The sequence below is a fragment of the Salvia hispanica genome, chromosome 1, assembly GCF_023119035.1.
Source record: "Salvia hispanica cultivar TCC Black 2014 chromosome 1, UniMelb_Shisp_WGS_1.0, whole genome shotgun sequence".
NCBI classification, from domain to species: domain Eukaryota; kingdom Viridiplantae; phylum Streptophyta; class Magnoliopsida; order Lamiales; family Lamiaceae; genus Salvia; species Salvia hispanica.
The window spans coordinates 680,767-702,020 of NC_062965.1; the positions used below are offsets into that span (position 1 = coordinate 680,767).

At 35.8% G+C, this 21,254-nt stretch overlaps 3 protein-coding genes across 3 annotated transcripts; 2 read left to right on the forward strand and 1 right to left on the reverse strand.

Annotated features, from left to right (window-relative positions):
* Positions 1–1,918: 1,918 nt before the first annotated feature.
* On the reverse strand, positions 1,919–3,513 carry LOC125202795 (chitinase 5-like). The gene is made up of 2 exons (XM_048101268.1): positions 3,096–3,513; positions 1,919–2,467 (listed from the first exon to the last, which is right to left on the reverse strand). The coding sequence occupies exons 1-2, from the start codon at positions 3,499–3,501 to the stop codon at positions 2,055–2,057; spliced, it is 819 nt and encodes a 272-aa protein (XP_047957225.1). The 5' UTR covers positions 3,502–3,513; the 3' UTR covers positions 1,919–2,054.
* A 1,079-nt stretch (positions 3,514–4,592) lies between these two features.
* Positions 4,593–5,494, forward strand: LOC125207652 (endochitinase A-like). Its single transcript, XM_048107090.1, has 2 exons — positions 4,593–4,998; positions 5,088–5,494. Exons 1-2 carry the CDS (start codon positions 4,593–4,595, stop codon positions 5,492–5,494), a joined length of 813 nt encoding a protein of 270 aa, XP_047963047.1.
* Positions 5,495–15,127: 9,633 nt separating this feature from the next.
* On the forward strand, positions 15,128–16,937 carry LOC125207803 (DNA damage-repair/toleration protein DRT100-like). Its single transcript, XM_048107306.1, is given in 3 exon segments — positions 15,128–16,690; positions 16,799–16,858; positions 16,860–16,937. Coding segments are annotated over 3 exon segments (1,701 nt in total).
* The last annotated feature ends 4,317 nt before the right edge of the window (positions 16,938–21,254 follow it).

Genomic DNA, 21,254 nt, shown 5'->3' on the forward strand with positions numbered 1-21,254 from the left:
AATTTCTATTCTCGTCGCAATTTAATTTATATAAAAGAATAAATTTTAAATATAATAATTTCGGGTTTATGGGTACCCGATTAGTTGGGTTCGGGTACCCGCATCGGGTATTAGGGTACCCGAATTCATATACGGGTCGGGTATTTGGTATGATATTTTAGAGATTTCGGGTTCGGGTACCCGAATTTTTGGATTTGGGTACCCGCGGGTACCCGAATTTACACCCGTACTCCCATGTGGCGGGCGGAAGGAGTACGACATAAATTTAACATAAATATGAAGACTATTATCTATATTAGTGTAAATTATTCTTCTTGCTTCCACCTTGAGGACAATATATATTACAACCGTGGGGTTGATTCTTGACAAAGACCTACATTTTATTTTGTTCAGAAAGTGAGTTGATAATCTCCATATGTTATTTATGCTATCAGTTTTTCATTAGGTCTCGTACAATTTTTTTGATTTAGTAAGTCTTTTTACTTTTATCTTGAATAAGATGCAATCTCTATTAAAACTTAATGAACTTTTTAATTTATTCATTGAAGTCTTAATCTTGGCTTTCATTCAATCATTTCATTAAACAACTTTGAAGCTTCATATAATTTTTAATCATGAAAAATCACTTAAATATATTCCTATAAACATAAAGTAAGATTGAAAACCATATAACAATAAAACACATCTATCCAATATTCGGAATATTTAATAGAAAAATATAAACTAAAAACTAAAAAATATAAACACACCAAATGATAAAAAGAGACTGAAAGCTAAGGTGAAATGAAGCTTCCTTCATACAGCTCCACACTCCCTACCAACGAACGCCCGATGAATTTCCGAGCATGATAATCATACCAAACTCCTTCCTTCTTACCAAAATAATGGTTCTTCAAAACCACCAAATCCTTGGAAACCTCATAATCATCACTCCTCCAAATAGGCAGTTCTCCATACAAAAGTGGTCCAAAGCTCATCACACAATTCCAATTCCCTTCAAGCTCACTTCCTTCCCCTCTAGACTCATAAACCTTAATCCATTTACGCGATGACACAAAAAGAAGAAACGAGCATTCATCCTTTGCGAAAATCTCATACATACCGTCAATCCACACATCACCCGATATTGTGATTACCCGAAACACTTCATCCTTCATATCAAATCTTAGTATAATTCTCCTCTGCTCCCTTGTCTGCCCTTCCCAGTGAGCAAATGAGCCATTGTTGCACAATGATTTTATGTGGCTAAAGGTTTCCAATCCTTGATCAATTGCCAACTCCTTCCAGGAATTCGTCCTCCTCGAATACAATCTAGCGCAACAATATTTGTGTTCATAGCACTTAAACAACTGCACCACTTTGTACTCTTCGTCAAAACCGAGTCTACTGATGTGACAGCTGGCCTGATACGATCCTATATATTACTTCCTCCGTCCACGAAAATTTGTCCCAGTTTTCCATTTCCGTCCGTCCCCCAAAATTTGTCTCATTTCACTTTTACCATTTTTGGTAGTGGACCCCATATTCCATTAACTCTCTTACTCACATTTTATTATAAAACTAATACTTTAAAAATAGGACCCACATCCCACCAACTTATTTATAGACTTGTGTATTATTAAGTTTAATTGTGTGAATTGAATTTGAGACTCTAAAATACGCACATGGAGAGAATATAAAGAAAAAGATTAGGTTTCATTTTAATAAAGATTTGTTGGAAGGTATGCAATTCGAATTGGGTCGAATTGTCTTATACGAGAATTTATCGATACTTTTTTTTGGTTTTACATCAGTTCTATATTTTAGGCGCGGCATGTGAGTTTAGTTAAACAAACATTGGTTAATTGCTTGAAATTATAATATATTGCAATTAATTACACCACGAGATTCTCTAAACAATGATGAATCCACCTTAATCTAGGTCAACAAGGACATATTATTTCATAATTTTATTTGATTAGAGTAATAGTACACAAACATTTATTTTTTCTCACGCAGTTTTATTACAATCTCTTATTCATTAAACTTGATTTATTCCAACGATCTCTCCTCTTCTAGCAACGGAGATTAGGTCCGGGACTAACTCCGAGTTGGCTGCAATAGCTTGTGTAGTAATTAACCCTAGCGGTCACGGTGGCCGGATTGGCACCGTTGCACTCAAGATTGCCGTTGATGGCGCGGATAGTCGCCCCGAAGCCCTGCCCGGATATGATAAGCGAGTGCACATTGTTCATCCAGAACCACAACGCGGTCTTGAATGAGATAATAGGGTCTCTAGCCACGATATCAGGGTTGTTCAATCCGTCAAACCCTATGGCTCGTCCAGCTGGCCCGTAGTTGTAGTTCCAAGAGATTTGAATCGGGCCTCGCCCGTAATAGCCCTGGCCCGGTGTGCAAGGCCACTGTCTGTTGTTGCTGTCGCAATAGTTTCGGGATTGCCCATTTATCTCTCGTGTGTAGCAAAAGTCTGCATGGGACACAAATGAAATCGATCAATTTTCATGAATTTATGATATATAGTACTAGTATTGTAACATATTGAAACTAAATAAAAAAATATTTATATATATTCTTTTATGAGTTGTTCGGTACACAAAATTGGAATTAGATGGAATTGAATTTGAAGAAATTATATATAGTGTGCGTGAAGTTATCCAATTTTATAACTATTTGAAATTTCAATTATCTACTTGTGATGGAATTCAAAGTGTGGAATTATGATGAATTGAAATTGAAAGCTCTAATTCTAATTTCTAGACCCAATTCTATGATACCGAATGGGACTTAAAAATATTGAATTCTAGGTATTGTAAATTAATTAAAATCACAATATACTGAAAGACAGAATTTTATCAAACTTCATGATTTGAATAACTATTATCCCGTAATAAAAATTACTCCCACCGTTCCACAGTGGAGCATTTCATATTCGACACGAGATTTTATCCGTTTTTGTGGACATATGATAAAGTAGAGAGGACTCTAGCCAGAGATAATAATATTTTTATTTTAGAAAATGTGTCAACTAAAATGAGTCATCGAGGAAAAAAAGAAAATGTGTCACTTAGAGTGAGACAGAGAGAGTATGAACTTACGTCCAGTCTCATGCGTGACATGAGCAAAGAACGCTGCGATCTCCCGCTTAGCATTCTCAACGGAGCCGGTGGTGCCGAACTGAGGATACAACCTAATCGCCTGGAGGAAGGCGGCGCGTGTGTAGAAGCCCTTCCCGGCACAGCCAGCCGGGGCCTGATTAGCGATCCCGTTGAAGAAATTATCCGTCACTACGTTACTAACTACGACTCCGTTGCTTCCTCCGGGCGAACCACCGAAACACGGCCCCGAACGGCAGCCATTGCCGCAATAAGCGTCACCGGAGCCGCAGTAGCCGAACTGGCTGCAGCAGAGGTTGGAAGCACAGCCGCAGTTCTGGCCGGAGACGTGTGTTCCGGTGGCCAGAAGGAGAGCAAGAAGGGTGAAGAGAGTGAGAGAAAGTTTCATGTTTGAAGATAATTGACTGAGTGATTGTTGTTTTGGTGTGGTGAAGAAGGTAGGGATTGATGGCTATTTATAGTGTAAAATTAAGAGGTTTAAAAGCTTGGAAATTATGGACAATTAAGAATGGAAAAGTATACTTTTGAAATTTGATGAATGCCAATAATAGTGTGATAATTTACGTTAGAATTTCAATTAATTATTTTAATGGAGTATGTTGATAATGTCATGAGTAATATATAATGAAATTGGCTTGACGAAAGAAACAAATATAAAACCTACTTTCTATTTTAATTAGTTCGAATATAATCAAAATTCAAGTTTAATTATATCCCTAGCACACTTAGGCTTGGCTCATTCTTCATCGTAATAAATAAAATTAATGAGCTCTTAGCAGCCAAATTTAATGAGATCTCAGCAGCCAAAGACTCATTGACCAAGTCAACAATTTTCTGTAATATCTAGACTAATCCTTGCTTACTACTACCACTAAAGGAAAGATGCTAAATAAATATTAAATTATACTCGACCAGTCTCATAATAAATGTCACACTTGGGTGATGATATGAGATTTTAGAAAATATATTTTTATATATTGATGTTAGAGAAAACTTTTTAAAAAAAAATTATGTGACATTTTTTGTGGAACAAAATGAAAAGAAAAAGGTAGCATCTATCTTAGGACGGAGGAAACACTATTTTGCAAAAGATCACAAAATAAGTTGTGTTATTTTTATGTTGTGTGTTAATCAATCAGATCTTTGGCTGCTAAGTTGTGGTAAACCAGGAATTATCAAGAATATTATGAATAGTTGACATTTTAATCAATCAGTCATTGGCTGCTAAGAGATCAAATAATTTAATTAATTGTGCTTTGAAATTTGAAAAGGTATAGTACTCTTTCCACCACCTATAAATCAATTAAATCAATTAAATAGAGGCAGGTTTATTTCATTATATTGGTTATAGCCTCGTAATCCAAAATTAAGACCAATTCCCTTAATGTTTTGGTCTTAATATTACCTATTAATACCCTCAATCCCTTCTTTCTTCACCACACCAAAACAACAATTTCTCACTCTTAATTATCTCCAAACATGAAATGTTCACTTACTCTATACACCCTTCTTGCTATCCTTCTGGCCACCGGAAAACACGTTTCCGGCCAGAACTGTGGCTGTGCTCCCAACCTATGCTGCAGCCAGTTCGGCTACTGCGGCTTCAGCGACGCCCATTGCGGAAATGGCTGCCGTTCGGGGCCATGTATCGGTAGTTCACCGGGAGGAAGTAACGGAACCATAGTTAGTAACATAGTGACGGATAATTTCTTTAATGGGATTGCTAGGCTGGCGCCACCTGACTGCGCCGGGAAGGGCTTCTACACACGCGCCGCCTTCCTCCAGGCGATTAGGGCATATCCTCAGTTCGGCACCACCGGCTCAACCGACAATGCTAAGCGGGAAATCGCAGCGTTCTTCGCTCATGTAACACATGAGACAGGACGTAAGTTTGAAATTTTTTTAGTTACTAGTCATTTAAATCATGAAGTTTGGTAAAAAAAAAATTATAAAGTTAATTTGTTTCCAATCCAGACTTTTGTTACACACGAGAAATAAACGGTGGAACCTTTTGTGCCAGCAGCAATAGACAGTGGCCTTGCACACCGGGCCAGTCCTATTATGGCCGAGGCCCGTTACAACTCACTTGGAACTTCAACTACGGCCCAGCTGGCCGAGCCATAGGGTTTGACGGATTGAACAACCCAGATCTCGTGGCTAGAGACCCTATTATCTCATTCAAGACCGCGTTGTGGTTCTGGGAGAAGAATGTGCACTTGCTAATCACATCGGGGCAGGGCTTCGGGGCAAGTATCCGCGCCATCAACGGAAATCTTGAATGCAACGGCGGGAATCCGGCCACTGTGACCGCTAGGGTTAATTACTACACACGCTACTGTAGCCAAATCGGAGTTAGTCCTGGACCTAATCTCCGTTGCTAGGAGAGATCATTGGAATAAATCAAGTTTGATCACTAAGAGAATGTAACAAAATTGTGTGGGAATAAATACTAGTACTAGTATAATAAGGTTGTGGAAAACACCGAATACCATATTTACTTCACCAAAGTTTTCAATATTATTTAGAAAATAGCATTATAATGAATATATAAGATATATTTTGGAGAAAATATTAGAGATGAGAATTAGTAGAATATATGACAATTAGTTTTTTGAAAATGGAATAATTATACCATATATTTATAGGCATTCATTTCATATTTTAGAATTCTCTATAAAAATCTAGATTTTTCTCCATAAAAATCTAGATATTTTACTATATTCTAAGAAATTTTACTAAAATATACTCCCTCCGTTCCATAGTAATAGAGGCAAAACTTTTCGGTACGGAGATTAAGAAAAATTGTGTTAGGTGAGTTAATAAAGAGAGAATAAAGTGGAAAATGAAAAAGGTAGAGAGATGAAGAGAGAAAAAAGTAAGAGAGAGTAAAGTAGGTGTGGAAAAATATGTTGACTTTTACTAAAAAGGGAAATGACTCTATTACTATGGAACGGACGAAAATTGAAAAACGCCCCTATTACTATGGAACGGAGGGAGTATATACTACTTAATTCTAGAGAATTCTATAATATTCTATAAATAATTTGCATAGATAATTATAGGAGAGTAATCAATTGCTAATAGTAATTACAAATTTAGACAAAATCTTAGCCATTAAATTAGGAGATCTCGGGGTTGAAATAACCCACATTATATTTTAAATTAAAAAAAACTATTAAATAAACTTAAAATGTATAAATGTCAATTCTTTCTCATCAAAATCATCTTAAAACTTTAAATTTACGTAACTCTCTCGATTTAAATTATTTTCACAAAAAATATATCAAATTAAAGATAATTTTATAAGGATTGCAACGAGATCTCAATCATCTTAAAACTTTAAATTTACGTAACTCTCTCAATTTTCGTACATATTGATTAGCAACTTTTATCAACAAATGCAAAAAAAATTCTCAATATAGTGTGTGCGAAAGCTCAATTTAATGTAGATAAAATTTAATAAAACTGCTTTGATATTTTCTTGTACATAGTGTTGATATTCACATGTCATATTGTTGATATTTGTAATACACTATATTTATATAAACAAAAACACCCACGAAAATTATCATATGATAACATACTGACGATATAACTCTTTTGTTGATATTTTGTCTACTATTTATTCATTTTTTTTTTATTCAATCTCAGCCTTTGATTTTTGGATCAAAGGTTCCATATTTCAGTCTCAATTTGGGATTAAGGTGATAAACTCAGTAGAAGACGACCCGATAATTCTATTACATAATCAAGTTTATTTATTTTAGTTCCAACCGTTGTTACATCGAGTGTGCAAACTTATAAAATATTTGGAATCGATGACGTCAATATCAAGGGGTATCGCAGGGAAGATGCGAGAATATCGATGATAACACATCGTGGTTCATGGCTATGTGTGGGATAGAAGGAGGTATACTCTAAAAATTAATGGTGATAAATTTTTCTAGAGATGGGATAAATAGTGACGGCGGTAATTAGGGTTAGGGTTAATATTATGGGCCAGATTTTAGCCCCTACTCTACTTTTATCAAACCAGACTAAATATTTGGGGAATATTGATCATTGTTCAATATAGGCATGTCGTGCACAATATTCAAGATTCTAGATTGGTAAAAATATTGTGGTGTAATTAATTGCAATAGTGTTGTGTTATGCACAATAATCTTCAAGTTTCTGGATTAAAAGGGGGATTCATCATTCATCATTGTTAAAAGAATTTTCTGGTTTTGCAATATTTTTTAAAATTTTGTGGAGTATATGATAATTTCAATCAATTAGCCGATGTTTGTTTAACCAACAAACTACTTAGTGATATTTTTTCTACATTTTTTTAAGATAATGTTCTGTTATACTACTGTTTATTAGTTTGGTGATAGTCTTTCCTTGTGGTAAAATGTTTTTTATTCAAATTGGCTGAGCTATTCAATGGCTGTTCATTCTTACATTCCATAACTAATGCTTGTTCATTTGATAGGTCGGGAGTTGGAGTCACCACGAATCTTCATTCCCAACCTAACAATTAGATTAGACGTGTTTCCATATTTCCTTTCAACTAATAGGTTGAAGGTAAGAGTCACCACGATGTTTCCTTCGCATCAAAAAGATCGGCTCTTTCCAATTAAATAACCCTCGTCACAAATTGAAACTCTTCTTCTTTGAAATCGAATTCAAGGAATCATGTGACAAAAAAAAGATGGAGTGAGGGTTATGATAAAAAAAAAAACGAATAGCTAGTTTATCGACTCATTAAAATCCAAATTGAATTGGTTTCACGATGTTATGCAATCCATTATACATATATTGATAATTAACAAACTTACCGTCATAATACTAAAAATCCAGTAATGATAAACACTTTTGTGCACAAGCCATTTCATCAAACAAAACAGTACTTAACCATGAACAAATGTAACATGTATGAATCTTATACCAATCAAATCCACTATATAAATAACCTTAAGCAATATCAGGAAAAGAAGAAACACTGATTCTAATATATTCAATCCAATATTTGAAAAAATAATAAGAAATATGTTGATGCAACAGAAATGCTGCAACCATTGACAAAGATCTACGATGATCCATAACCGATCGTTGAAATTCTGATCAATAGTTAGTTATTCTCTTCTTCCTTTCACATGTTTTACCTTTCTTATTCAATATTCAACTCCTTATTCTTCCAATGATCAGAAATACGGATTCTAAGGTGAAACCAAGCTTCCTTGATACTCAATCAACTCAATATTCGAATTTGCAGGCTTAATGATATTCGAATACGCAGGCACCTTCAAACGCCCGATGAATTTCCGAGCATGATAATTATACAAAACCACATCATCCTTCCCCGAAAATCCCAAAACCACACAATCACAATTCTTGAAATCCACACTATCATTACTCAAAACCACACAATCACACTTCTTCAAACCCCCACAATCACAATTCTTGAAAACCACACAATCATCACTTCTCCAAATAGGCATTATTTCAGAATAAGTTGATGCATGATTCCATATAAGCTCACTCCCTTCACCTCTTGCCTCAGAAACGTTCACCATTCCATTGTCTAATACAAACAAAAGTAGCGAAAAATCATCCAACATTGCAAGAATCAACGGCTGGTCTGAAAACAACTCAAGTACTCCACCCGGCATTGTGATTGTCTGAAACACTTCATTCTTCATATCAAAGCGCAGTATAACCCTCTCATCCCCTAACCGCGCTTCCCAATACGCAAAAGAGTCATTCTTGCCAAATGACTTTATCGGCCCAACCAACTGCAATTCTTGATCAATACCCAACTCCCTCCAAGAATTCACCCTTCTCGAATACACACTCGCTTGGAGACGGCCGTGCTCTACACACGACAGCAGTTGCACAACTTTGTAATCTTCTTCGTCGAATCCAACTCCTACGTACTGACTAATGGTACATTGATATGAGTGAGAAAAAAGGGCCGGAGAAAGTGGTAAAGTCTTGATTTTTCCTAAGAAAGGATTGCACATAGATATAGGTAGCCATGCTCGACAACATCGTATGCAGATTAGACCCTTAACCGCCCCAACTACTCTACATAAACCCTTTGCATCATAAGTCATCAAGTCATACGACTTCCTCATGTCTAAAAGCTTCACTGACACTCTCAAATTTCGACAATTTCCCAATAAAGCAAGTTGTAGACATGCCTCTCTAGCTTTGTTACCTCTCTCAATGTGCAATTTTGTAAAACGCTGAGAATCGATGGCGTCGCACCAGAATTTGCAGACAGCTCTGAATCTCAAGAGGGATCGAACGGGAAGATGCAAGAGAATCTCCAACACCACATCGTTGTTCACGGCTCTGTGAGTGTACCGCTGAAATTTCATGGTGATGAAAATGGTGATCAATTGAGGAGTTGGGAAAATAACGGCGGTAATTAGGGTTAGGGTTACTCTCATGGGCCATAAACTCAATTTTAACCCTTATTCTATTTTTATCGTGTCAGTATTAGTTTAGTATTTTCCAACTTTAGTTTCATTTATAGTAGGGGTGACCAGTGAGCATTTTTTTTCGGTTCGGCTTTTTGCCAAATTGAACTTAATCGAAAAATTGAAATTTGATGAAAATGAAAATTCGAACCGAATTTAGTAGAAAAACCTAATCCAAAAAACCATAATCGTCGAACTATATAAACCGATCTGAATCGAAAAATCGAAATATTATAAATATCCAAAAAAATCTGAAAACATGAAATCCAAATTACAAAACCGAAGGTTACAATATATCAAAAAACTGAAAATCCGAAAATTAATAATACAATCTTTATAAAATCTTAATAGTACATTTACATTTATTAAAACAAATCAACCCAAATAGACTTTATTTTTAGGAATAATATATTATATTTAATATTAAAAGAAAATTTGGTATTTTGGTTTTTTTTTTTATCAAAAAAGAATAGAGCCGAAAAAATGTCATTTCTCAAAATATTAAAACCGAATCGAATCGAGTTTTAAATATAAGTTTGGTTTGTTTCGAATATTTAGTGTACCACTTTAATGAGTATTATTTTTACATTTCTTTTGAATTTTACTACCCAACTGTATACTTCTGCACCACACGATTGAATTGTTCCACATGCAAGCGATTTATAATGCTCCAATGTCCAATCTTTATCATCAAATTCCTAATTTTTTCACATACCAAAACTGAACTGTCAAATATTTCCACCGCCAGTTTCAAATTAACAACAAAATTGTCCTTGTTCCCACGAAAAAGTAAATGTATTATGTATAGTACATTTAACGTAGAATATTACTACTAATTAAAAAGATAAACTAGACACTAATTTTACCCAATAGTGGGAGTAAAACCAACAAAGAAATGTGACTATATGCAATGCAATCTCAAAATAAAGGCCTTAAAAAACAGAATAAAAAAACTAAGCACGAAAGCATGAGCATTCTATGGTGAAACCGAGCTTCCTTCATACTCAATAATAGACAAACCCACAGGCAACATCACATAAAATTAATCGACCACGAAACCACACAATAGCACTTCTTGAACAACCCAAAATCATCGCTCCTCCAAAGAAGCATATTCCACAAAACATTTTGTTCTACATTCTTCATAAGAGTCCATATAAGCTCACTCCCTTCAACTGTCTCAACTCATAAACCACCATCATCTCACCGTATAAACCGAAGAAACAGACGAGCATTCATCCTTGCAAGAATCTCAAGATCGTCAACGTATCAAAAGAACAAGCATTTGTTATGGAAATTGGAAAACACCGAATACCATTTATACTTCGCCACAATTAAGTAAACAATGCAATGCAGTAAGAAAGAATAGCAAAATAATGAATCAGCCACATTGAATAACAAACATTTTGTGAAATACCAACCATGGAAATGAAAAGGTATCACCATACTAATCAAACAAAACATAATTTAATCATGATAAATAACATGTGAAAATAAAAAAATATCCCTAAGGTAAACAAAACATAATTTAATCATGATAAATAACATGTGAAAATAAAAAAATATCCCTAAGGTAAAAGCAAGGTGCTTTCATACTCAATAATAGTCGAACTACGGTTAGGATGACAAAGCAATTCCAACTTCGGAGGAAACATCTTAAAACCCACACAATATCGTTTACTATAAAAAAGGTAACAATAATTAGTTGAATCCGTATTCACCACATGAATCCATATAAGCTCACTCCCTTCCCCTGTCGACTCATAAACCTTCACCCTACTCTCATTCTCTAAAACACATACCGAAATAATCTCCTTTGGATGAACCAAATGATTCGCTGCAAAAATCTCATACCTAGAGGCAACCATCTCATCCAGTAATGTGATTGTCCGAAACACTTCATTCTTCATATCAAAGATTAGCACGATTCTCTTCTCCCCCAATCCTCCTTTCCAGTACGCAAATGGGGCATTATTGTTCAATAACATTGTTGAGCTATCATTGGCCAATTCTTGATTGATATCCAACTCCCTCCATGAATCCATCCTTCTCCCGTACAAAAATGGGCCATTCTTGTTCAATAAGATTATTGAGCTATCGATGGCCAATTCTTGATTGATAGCCAACTCCCTCCAAGAATTCGTCCTTTTCGAAAACAGGTTTGCTTGTAGACAAGGGTGTTGGTCGCACGACACCAGCTGCACAACTTTGTAATCTCCATCGAAACCAAACCCAACATGGTGGCGAATGATACATTGAGGTGAGTGACAAGAGGAGGAGGGTGAACGTGGTAGAATCTTCAATTTACCTAGAATGGGATTGCATATGGCTATCGGTTGCATAGCTCGAGAAGAGCTCACGCAGATTAGACCGTTAACTGCCCCAGCTATCCTTACATAGTCCGTGTCAAACACCGGCAAGTCATGCGATTTTAATGAGATTCCGTTGTCTAGGGAATCAATACATAGTTTCAAGCTCTCACCATTATCTTGAAAATAGCATTGAAGATGTTCCCGACCTTGACCGTTGTTGCTACGCCGCAGAGTGTGCAGTTTTCCGAAATCTTGAGAATCGATGACGTCACACCACAATTTGCAGACAGTTCTCAATATCAAGACGGATTGCAGGGGAAGACGCAAGAATATCTCTGCTAACACATCGTGGTTCATGGCTATGTGTGTGAATGAAGGAGGTATACTATGAAATTTAATGGTGGTCAATTTTTAAAGAGGGATAATTAGTGACGGCGGTAATTAGGGTTAGGGTTAGGGTTGATTTATGGGCCAAACACTTAATTTTAGCCCTAATTCTACTTTGATTATGTGAAATATTGATCATTATTTAGCCAATTGCTTATGTATAAGCTTGAATAACTCACGCCTATCGGTGGCTTCCGGCGCTTATGCTTTAATAGAGATCATACATCAACATCAATTGCAACAAAACAAATTGTTAAAAGAACTGTGTAATTAATTGCAATATTTTGTAAAATATTGTGGATTATATGATATGTAGTGTTGTGCACATTCTTCAATTTTGTCATCGCTATTGTCGTTGTAGTTGTTACATAGCATAGTGTGCAGTTCTAAAAAACGTAGAGAATCGATGACATCACACTAGAATTTGCAGACAATTCTGAATCTCGAGAGGGAAGAGGACCTATATCGCCACATCGTTGTTCATTGCTATTTGTCTGAATATTGGATGAAATTGTTGGATGAATGGTTCTTGGTATAGCGTAATCACTAATCAGTATATCAAGAGATCTTTATAGGGTTAGGGTTAGGACTATGAGTAAATTTTTCAATTTGTTATTTATGTTAGTTTAATATTGCTGTCAAAATTTATATTTTTCGAAGTTATTTTAATTGTAAGTTTGATTATATAATGATCAATGTTTTTTGTCAAATACTCTTTCTATAGTATATGTCTAAGCAATACGTGTACATATAGTTGACCAAAGATTTTGTCAAAGATTTTACTTTCATAAATACTTCATTCTGTCCCCTATTAATTGTCCACTTTGATCCGGGTTTTTAGGAAAGGTAAAGTAAAAGTGGGGTGAAAAAAATAATAGAATATGAACCCCAGTTTTATATATTACTCCCTCCATTCCGTTAAATATGCAAATCGTCACGAGAGTTTATGTAGTATTGTTTTGTGAATTAAGGAAGAAAGAGTAAAGTAAGAGAGATGAGAAAATAGAGATAGAGATGTTTCCATTTTAGGAAACGTTTCATTTTTAATGAAACAATCCAAAAAGGAAAACGTTTCATTTTTAACGGAACAGATGGAGTGGTTGTTATAATAAAATGTGAGTGGAATTAGTTAGTGAAATGTAAGACCTACTTACCATTTTATGATAAAAAATGAAGTGAATAATTAATAAGTGATAGACGAAAATGGTAAAATTGGACAATAAATAGGGGATGCAGAGAGTGCATGAGTATCATCATGTCTACATTTACTCAATGGGTAAATACTGTAAATTCCGTTCACTATGGAATACATTAGGCGAAAGATCTTTTTATTTTAATTTTCAATTGATTGTTACTCCATCCTTCCACTATTATAAGGTAATATTTGATCGGACACGGATTTTAAAAAATGTAATAGAGAGTGGATGAAAAAGGATTTGTTATAAATGTAATTGAGAGTGGGTGAGAAAATGTTAGTGGAAGGTGAGTCCAATTTTTATATACTATTAGTTTTACAAAATGTGAGTAGGATAAAGTTAGCGGAATGTGGGGCCCATTACCAAAAATAAATGAGACTTGTATTATTACCTAAAATATGTCAACCTTTAGATATTTACTAGTATCACACTTGTGTTATACACGTATAATAATTTTAGATTGTAAATTAATTAAATAAATTCAATATCATTGAAAGTTGTATACAAAATGAGTGATAAACTATAGTTACATGAGGATTAAAAATATATACGAATATAAAGGGGTACGATTACTCATAATTTTTTAAAAATTTCTTTATACACTATATTGAATTTAAAATTAAAAGGACCATTAACCTCAACATTAAAAAATAAAATCTTCAACTTTTCACAATTTGTCACTCTTCAATAAAACTCGAAAGTAAAATAAATCATTTATCTTGGAGCCATCTTGTTGCACCTCTTAAAACTGGAATTAATGCATCCATGCATAATTCAAAAAAATAATTAATAAAATATGCTATCTATGATAAGTTACAATTAATGACTTGAATATTTTACATAAGGTAAAAGATCAATTCCCTTATTCTCAGTGATCATCCCTGATTGCAGGGATATCTCTTCAACAGTTTCAATATTAAAAGTATTCTTAAATGAAACATAAATGAGTTAATTGAAAATTAACTGAAATCCATTAAATAAATTAAAATCCCAAATAAATTATATATCTAGGTTATAAAATAGACTCTTATAAAAATTTATGACTAGTTAACGTATTTAATAATTCAATTACATGAAAATGAGTTGAATACGTGATTAATTGAAATCAATAGTTGTTCAATTATACCAAAAATCAACAGAAATCCTCAATTGTTTGGTTATATGATTTCATATCTTAATATAATCAATTGAATTAAATAAAAAATCAATTAAATTCCATATTGAATTTAAGATCAATATAAGTATCATGTTATTTAGAAGGTCAACGTAGTATGCAGTAATATTTATATAGTAATGTATTAACTTATAATAATATCATATTATAATTTAACTTATAATACTATCATAGTATTATGATTTAATGCGTATAAAATTGAATAACAAATTAACACTCGTCCGTTAATCTTATTGCCATTCCTTATTTCTTGTAAGTAAATAAAAATTAAAACTTAAAATGAAAATTCTATTTTTTAATAAAATATAACAAGAAAATAAAATTTTAAATTAAAACTTAGACAAAATATCATTACTAAAGCACCCACATCCTCCCATTACACGTTATAACTATGGTGCCACAATATCACAACTTATAATAGTATCGTTTCCTTATTTATATATAGTTCTATGGCAAATCACCTCTTTTCAAATTCTCAATGGCGAATTATCCTACAAAATACCTCCTTATCCTCTTCATCTTCCACTCCATTTTCTCAGGGTTCGGGATTCGACAATACCAAGCTTGCCACCCGAGGGATAAAGAGGCGCTCCTCGATTTCAAGAAAGGAATCACTTTTGATCCCTCGAAATTGTTTCACTCTTGGATTTCTAACACAGATTGTTGCACTTCATGGGAGGGAATTGTGTGCGACCATTTAACGGGTCGAGTCCTCAATTTGACCCGTCCTGGGGTTTATTCTGACTCCGATTCACCCGTGGACACCTCAGTGTCTGGAACATTGTCCCCGTTTCTTGGGAATCTGTCTTCCCTTCAAGTTCTCAATCTAGGCAATCTGAAGAATATAAAGGGCCCCATCCCGTCTGAATTAGGCAAGCTTACTAACTTGCGCTACATGTTTCTCGAGTCAAATGGTCTCAAAGGATCAATCCCGATCTCTATTGAGGGCTTGAGTCAACTACAAAGCCTCTCTCTAAGCAAAAACCATCTCACAGGCCCGATCCCCCAAAATCTTTTCAAGAAAATGACATCTCTCTCCCAACTCAGGCTCGGGGAAAACACGTTGTCTGGATCGATACCACCATTGATAGGCACAATGTTCGAGCTAAGATACATCGATTTTCACAACAATAATTTGAGCGGAAATGTGCCTGAATTCATTGGAAGGCTTCAAAACCTCGAACGCCTTGACTTGTCAAATAACCAGCTAACCGGGCCCATACCAAAATCAATAGGAAACCTATCCAATCTCATAGTATTGGAACTCAGCAACAATCGCCTCAACGGAAGCATCCCAACATCCATCGGAAACATGAAGTCCCTCGAATTCATAGTGCTATCTAACAACGCTCTTTCTGGCCCAATCCCGGACTCCATTGGCAACCTACAAAGGGTTCGAACCCTGCAAATGGTAAACAACAATCTTAGCGGCAACATCCCCACAACCATTGGCAACATGACCGCCCTCGAATCCATATACCTCTCCCACAACTCCTTCACCGGAAAAATTCCACCAACCCTATCCAGTCTCGAGTTACTATACACTCTAGACCTATCCGAAAACGGGCTTTCCGGCCCGATCCCTCCCACCATCCGCCACCTCCTATACCTTGACCTTTCCTCCAACCCTCTCTCCCTCCACACCATTCCTCCATGGCTACAACAACTTCCCCTCTTCAGCCTCCACCTCAGGCAGACGGGCCTAGTCGGCCAGCTGCCCGAGTGGCTATCCTCGTCATCAATCTCCTCACTCGACCTCTCTGGCAACTCCCTCACCGGAAAAATCCCCGCCTGGATCGGAAACATGACAAAACTCTCCTTCCTCAACCTCTCCAACAACCAATTCCACTCCTCACTCCCTCATCAAATCCAGAACCTCTCTCTCCTCACCGGTCTTGATCTACACTCCAACATGCTCTCCGGAAGGATGACGCCGTTGTTATCCAAGGCAGATGACTACCCCCTCGGCCACTTCAACTTCATTGATCTCTCACACAACAACTTCTCCGGCCCCATCGACGCAGGAATAGGAGATTTGGGCGTTATGGGCTCTCTGGAATCTCTCATTCTCTCGCATAATCTTTTTGGGAGGGAAGATTCCGGAATCTTTGCCGGAAATTAACTTGATTTTATGCGGCGGAATCTTGAGAATCTCAATGAGTTTAATGTTTCGAGGAATCGGTTGAGTGGGAAGATTCCGCCGCATAAAATCAAGTTAATTTCCGGCTTCGTCGTTCGCTGGGAATACTGGTTTATGTGGAGCTCCACTTGCTCCGTGTAACAACTAATAATGTGTGTAAGCTTGTTTGGAAAACATAATACTACAATTAATTATCTTATTGGTCTAATCAATCACATTCTTTCTACGTATTTTATTTGTTAATCCCACATATCTTGATTGATTATAAGATTCTTTTACTTGAATTTGAGTTTTAACAAGATTGAAACATTCATACATTTGCAAATTAACTGTATTTTTGATAGTATGCATTGAATCTGTATAGTAAATTAACTGTATTTTTGTTAGTATGTCTTGAATGTGTATAGTTTGCCGCTAGCCAAAGTAGGGCAAGCAATTCTGTAATCTGAAAAACAATTTAGTGTGTGGACGTATGGTGAACCACGTAAATTATGCGTCTCTTTACGTTTCTGTTTGTATGGATTACACAATTATTTTATTCGGTCACAACAATTTTCTTTAAGTGGCCATTCAAAACGCCCATATCCATAGTTGAGTTTACGTCAGTGTTTCCAATGGAAGCTCGACCTCAGATCCTAAACGTATCAAAAGAACAAGCATGTGCTATGGAAAACACCAATTACCACATATACTTCACCACAATTATATAAGTAAACAATGCAAAATATTGACTCAGCCACATTAAATTACAAATATTTTGTGAAATACAATGGAATTAAAGGAAAAACCATCACCTAGTAAAATAGAACACTAACCAATCATATTCTCAAAATATGTGAAAATAATATCCCTAAGGTGAAAGCAAGGTTCTGTTATACTCAATGATAACCGAACGTTGCTGCGCAAAGCAACACGAACGACGATTAGAGTTACGTCTCAATTCCAACTTTGGAGGAAACGTTTTCAAACACACCCAATATCCCAAATTCTTATAAAGGACACCATCATCACTCCACCATGTAGGACGAATGAACTGCCTCCAATATGGTGAAGCCAAAGTCAACACATGAGTCCATTTAAGCTCACTCCCTTCCCCTATCGACTCATAAACCTTCACCTCGATCTCATTCTCTAAAACACATAGAGCAAATATCTCCTTTTGATCATCATCCTTATGATTCTTTGCATTAATCTCATACTCCGAGGCAACCATCTCATCCGGTAATGTGATGGTCCGAAACACTTCATTCTTCATATCAAAGCTTAGTATGATCCTCTTCTCCCCCAGTCCTCCTTTCCAGTGCGCAAACGAGCCATTCTTGAACAATGACATGATTGAGCTATCCACGACCAATTCTTGATCGATAGCCAACTCCCTCCAAGAATTCGCCCTCTTCTCAAACAAGTTTGCTTGCAAACAAGGGTGTTGGTGGCATGACACCAGTTGCACAACTTTGTAATCTTTGTCGAAACCAAGCCCAATCTTTGTCGAAACCAAGCCCAACATGGTGGCTAATGATGCATTGAGGTGAGTGACAAGAAGAAGAGAGTGAACCCGGCAGAATCTTCAATTGACCTAGAAAAGGATTGCATATGGCTATTGGTTGCAAAGCTCGAGAAGAACTTACGCAGATTAGACCCTTAACCGCCCCAGCTACCCTTACATCTCTCGTGTCAAACACCGGCAAGTCATGCGACTTTAATGAGATCCCGGTGCCTAAGGCATTTATACATAGTTTCAGTATCTCACCAATATAGAGAAAATAGCATTGTAGATGTACGTCACACCAAAATTTTCTAAAATTTTGAGAATCGATGAGTGTGCAGTTTGGCCCTTGTTGAACTTGGCCCTTGTTGCTAAATTATGTTGAACTTGGCCCTTGTTGAACTTGGCCCTTGCTAAATTTTCTAAAATTTTAGAAAATTTTCTAAAATTTTCTAAATTATGTTGAACTTGGCCCTTGTTGCTACGTCGATGAGTGTGCAGTTTTCTAAAATCTTGAGAATCGATGACGTCACACCAAAATTTGCAGACATTTCTCAATATCAAGAGGGATTGCAGGGAAAGATGCAAGAATATCAGTGTTAACACATCGTAGTTCATGGCTATGTGTGTGAACGAAGGAGGTTTAATGGTGGTCAATTTTTCAAGAAGGATAATTAGTGATGGCGGTAATTAGGGTTAGGGTTAATTATAAGCCTTAATTTTAGCCCAAATTCTAGTTATATTAACTAAAGATTTGGTTAATATTGATTATATTATTATATGACCAATTGCTTATGCACATCAACATCAATTGCCACAAAACAAATTGTTCCTCCTTTCGCTTTCAACTCATCAAGGCTTCGTTTCTTAGGCCTTTGGATTATTTATAAGCCCATCAAAAAGATTGGTGCAAAAACAGACCCAGAATGACTGAATTGAGAAAAAATTAATTTTTACTTTAAATTAGTTTAGAATAAATAATTTTTATATTTGAAATAAATAAAAAATCTGATAAAAATATTTAATTTGGTCAAAATCGGCTAAACATCTGTTTGACCGTTACTTTTGTCAATTTAGGACCGATTTCGGTCCGAGTTCATTTATGAGAGACCAAATAATCAAAAAGATAATGTTAAGGACCAAATTGATAAAACGGTCATATGTTAAGGACCACAATTGGCCTTTACTCTTTAATTTTTAATTCATTACGGTTTATAACCCAGAACCTACACTATATTTGTTTTTAACTTCATTTTATGAATGAGAAGCACACTCTTGTGCACGAGCTTCAAACAATTTGCGTGGCATATCCGACCCGATTAGACCAGACCCGACCCTTTTTTTTATTTTGATTTTAATTCATTAACACAATGATCTTTAAAATAATTAATTGATTGATAATTATAATAATTTATTAATTAATTACTCTTGGGTTTGTATAAGATTGGAATATAGCACATTAATCAGCTCATTAGGCCTTACATATTTCAATAATCTCTCTTTGCAACAATTCCATTGTAATATCGCACCCTCGAGCTAAAAGTTCTTAGATCCGCCACTGCCGAATACTATATTTGCTTCACCACAATTAAGAAACAATGCAATGTTAATAGTGAATAACCATTGAATAGCAGAATAATGATTCAGCCACATCAAATAACAAACATTTTGTGAAAAGTATGGAAAGGAAAGAGTATCAGCAACCTAATAAGTAAAACAGAACAATAATTAATCATGTTCAAAAAATATGTGAAAATTACAAAAATCTCTAAGGTGAAAGAAAGGTCTTTGTATACTCAATAATAAATGAATATTCATGCTCAACGATATCCGAACGACAATGAAAACCAGGATCCAAATTTAACATTGGAGGAAACATCTTCAAACACACCCAATATCCCATATTCTGCTTAAGGACACCATCATCACTTATCCAGGTAGGAGTAATACACCTCTTTATATATGGTGGATCCAAAGTCAACGCATGATGCCAACTTATAAGTCCACTTCTTACCTCTGTAGACTCATAAACCCTCAACTTAAACCCATTCTCTAAAACACATAAAGAAAATATCTCATTTGGATGACATGCATGATTACATACAAGAATCTCATACTCCGAGGCAACCATCTCATCCGGTAATGTGATTGTCTGGAACACTTCATTTTTCATATCAAAGCTCAGTATGATCCTCTCCTCTCCCAATCCTCCTCTCCAGTGCGCAAACGAGCCGTATGCGTACTTGTAAAATGACGTTATTGATCTATCGATCACCAATTCTTGATCGATAGTCAACTCCCTCCAAGAATTCGTCCTTTTCAAATACAGGTTCGCTTGGAGGCGACGGTGTTGTTGGCACGACACCAGTTGCACAACTTTGTAATCTTCATCGAAACCAACGCCAACATGATGGCGAATGATGCATTGAGGTGAGTGACAAGAAGAGGAGGGCGAACGTGGCAGAATCTTCAGTTGACCTAGAAAAGGATTGCATATGGCTATCGGTTGTATAGCTCGAAAAGAGCTTACACAGATTAGACCCTTAACCGACCCAGATACCCTTGCATAGTCCATGTCGAACGCCGGCAAGTCATACGACTTTAATGAGATCCCGTTGGCTAGGACCTCAATACATAGTTTCGTTTTTTCTTTACAATTACGGAGAAAATAGCATTGTAGATGTACCGCGTATTCATCGTTGCACTTGCTGAGCCGCTGAGTGTGCAGTTTTCTAAAATATTGAGAATCGATGACGTCACACCAAAATTTGCAGACAGTTCTCAATATCAAGAGGGATTGCAGGGGAAGACGCAAGAATATCAGTGTTAACACATCGTAGTTCATGGCTATGTGTGTGAATGAATTGAAGGAGGTGTATACTGAAATTTAATCGTAGTCAAATTTTCAAGAGGGATGTATAAATAGTGACGACGGTAATTAGGGTTAGGGTTATTTTATGGGCCATACACTTAATTTTA

Coding starts and splice junctions, on each gene's coding strand:
- LOC125202795 (XM_048101268.1), bottom strand. CDS start 3,501: ATGAAACTTTCTCTCACTCTCTTCACCCTTCTTGCTCTCCTTCTGGCC. Junction 2,468..3,095: donor TGTCACGCATGAGACTGGAC/GTAAGTTCATAC, acceptor TGTCCCATGCAG/ACTTTTGCTACACACGAGAG.
- LOC125207652 (XM_048107090.1), top strand. CDS start 4,593: ATGAAATGTTCACTTACTCTATACACCCTTCTTGCTATCCTTCTGGCC. Junction 4,999..5,087: donor TGTAACACATGAGACAGGAC/GTAAGTTTGAAA, acceptor TTTCCAATCCAG/ACTTTTGTTACACACGAGAA.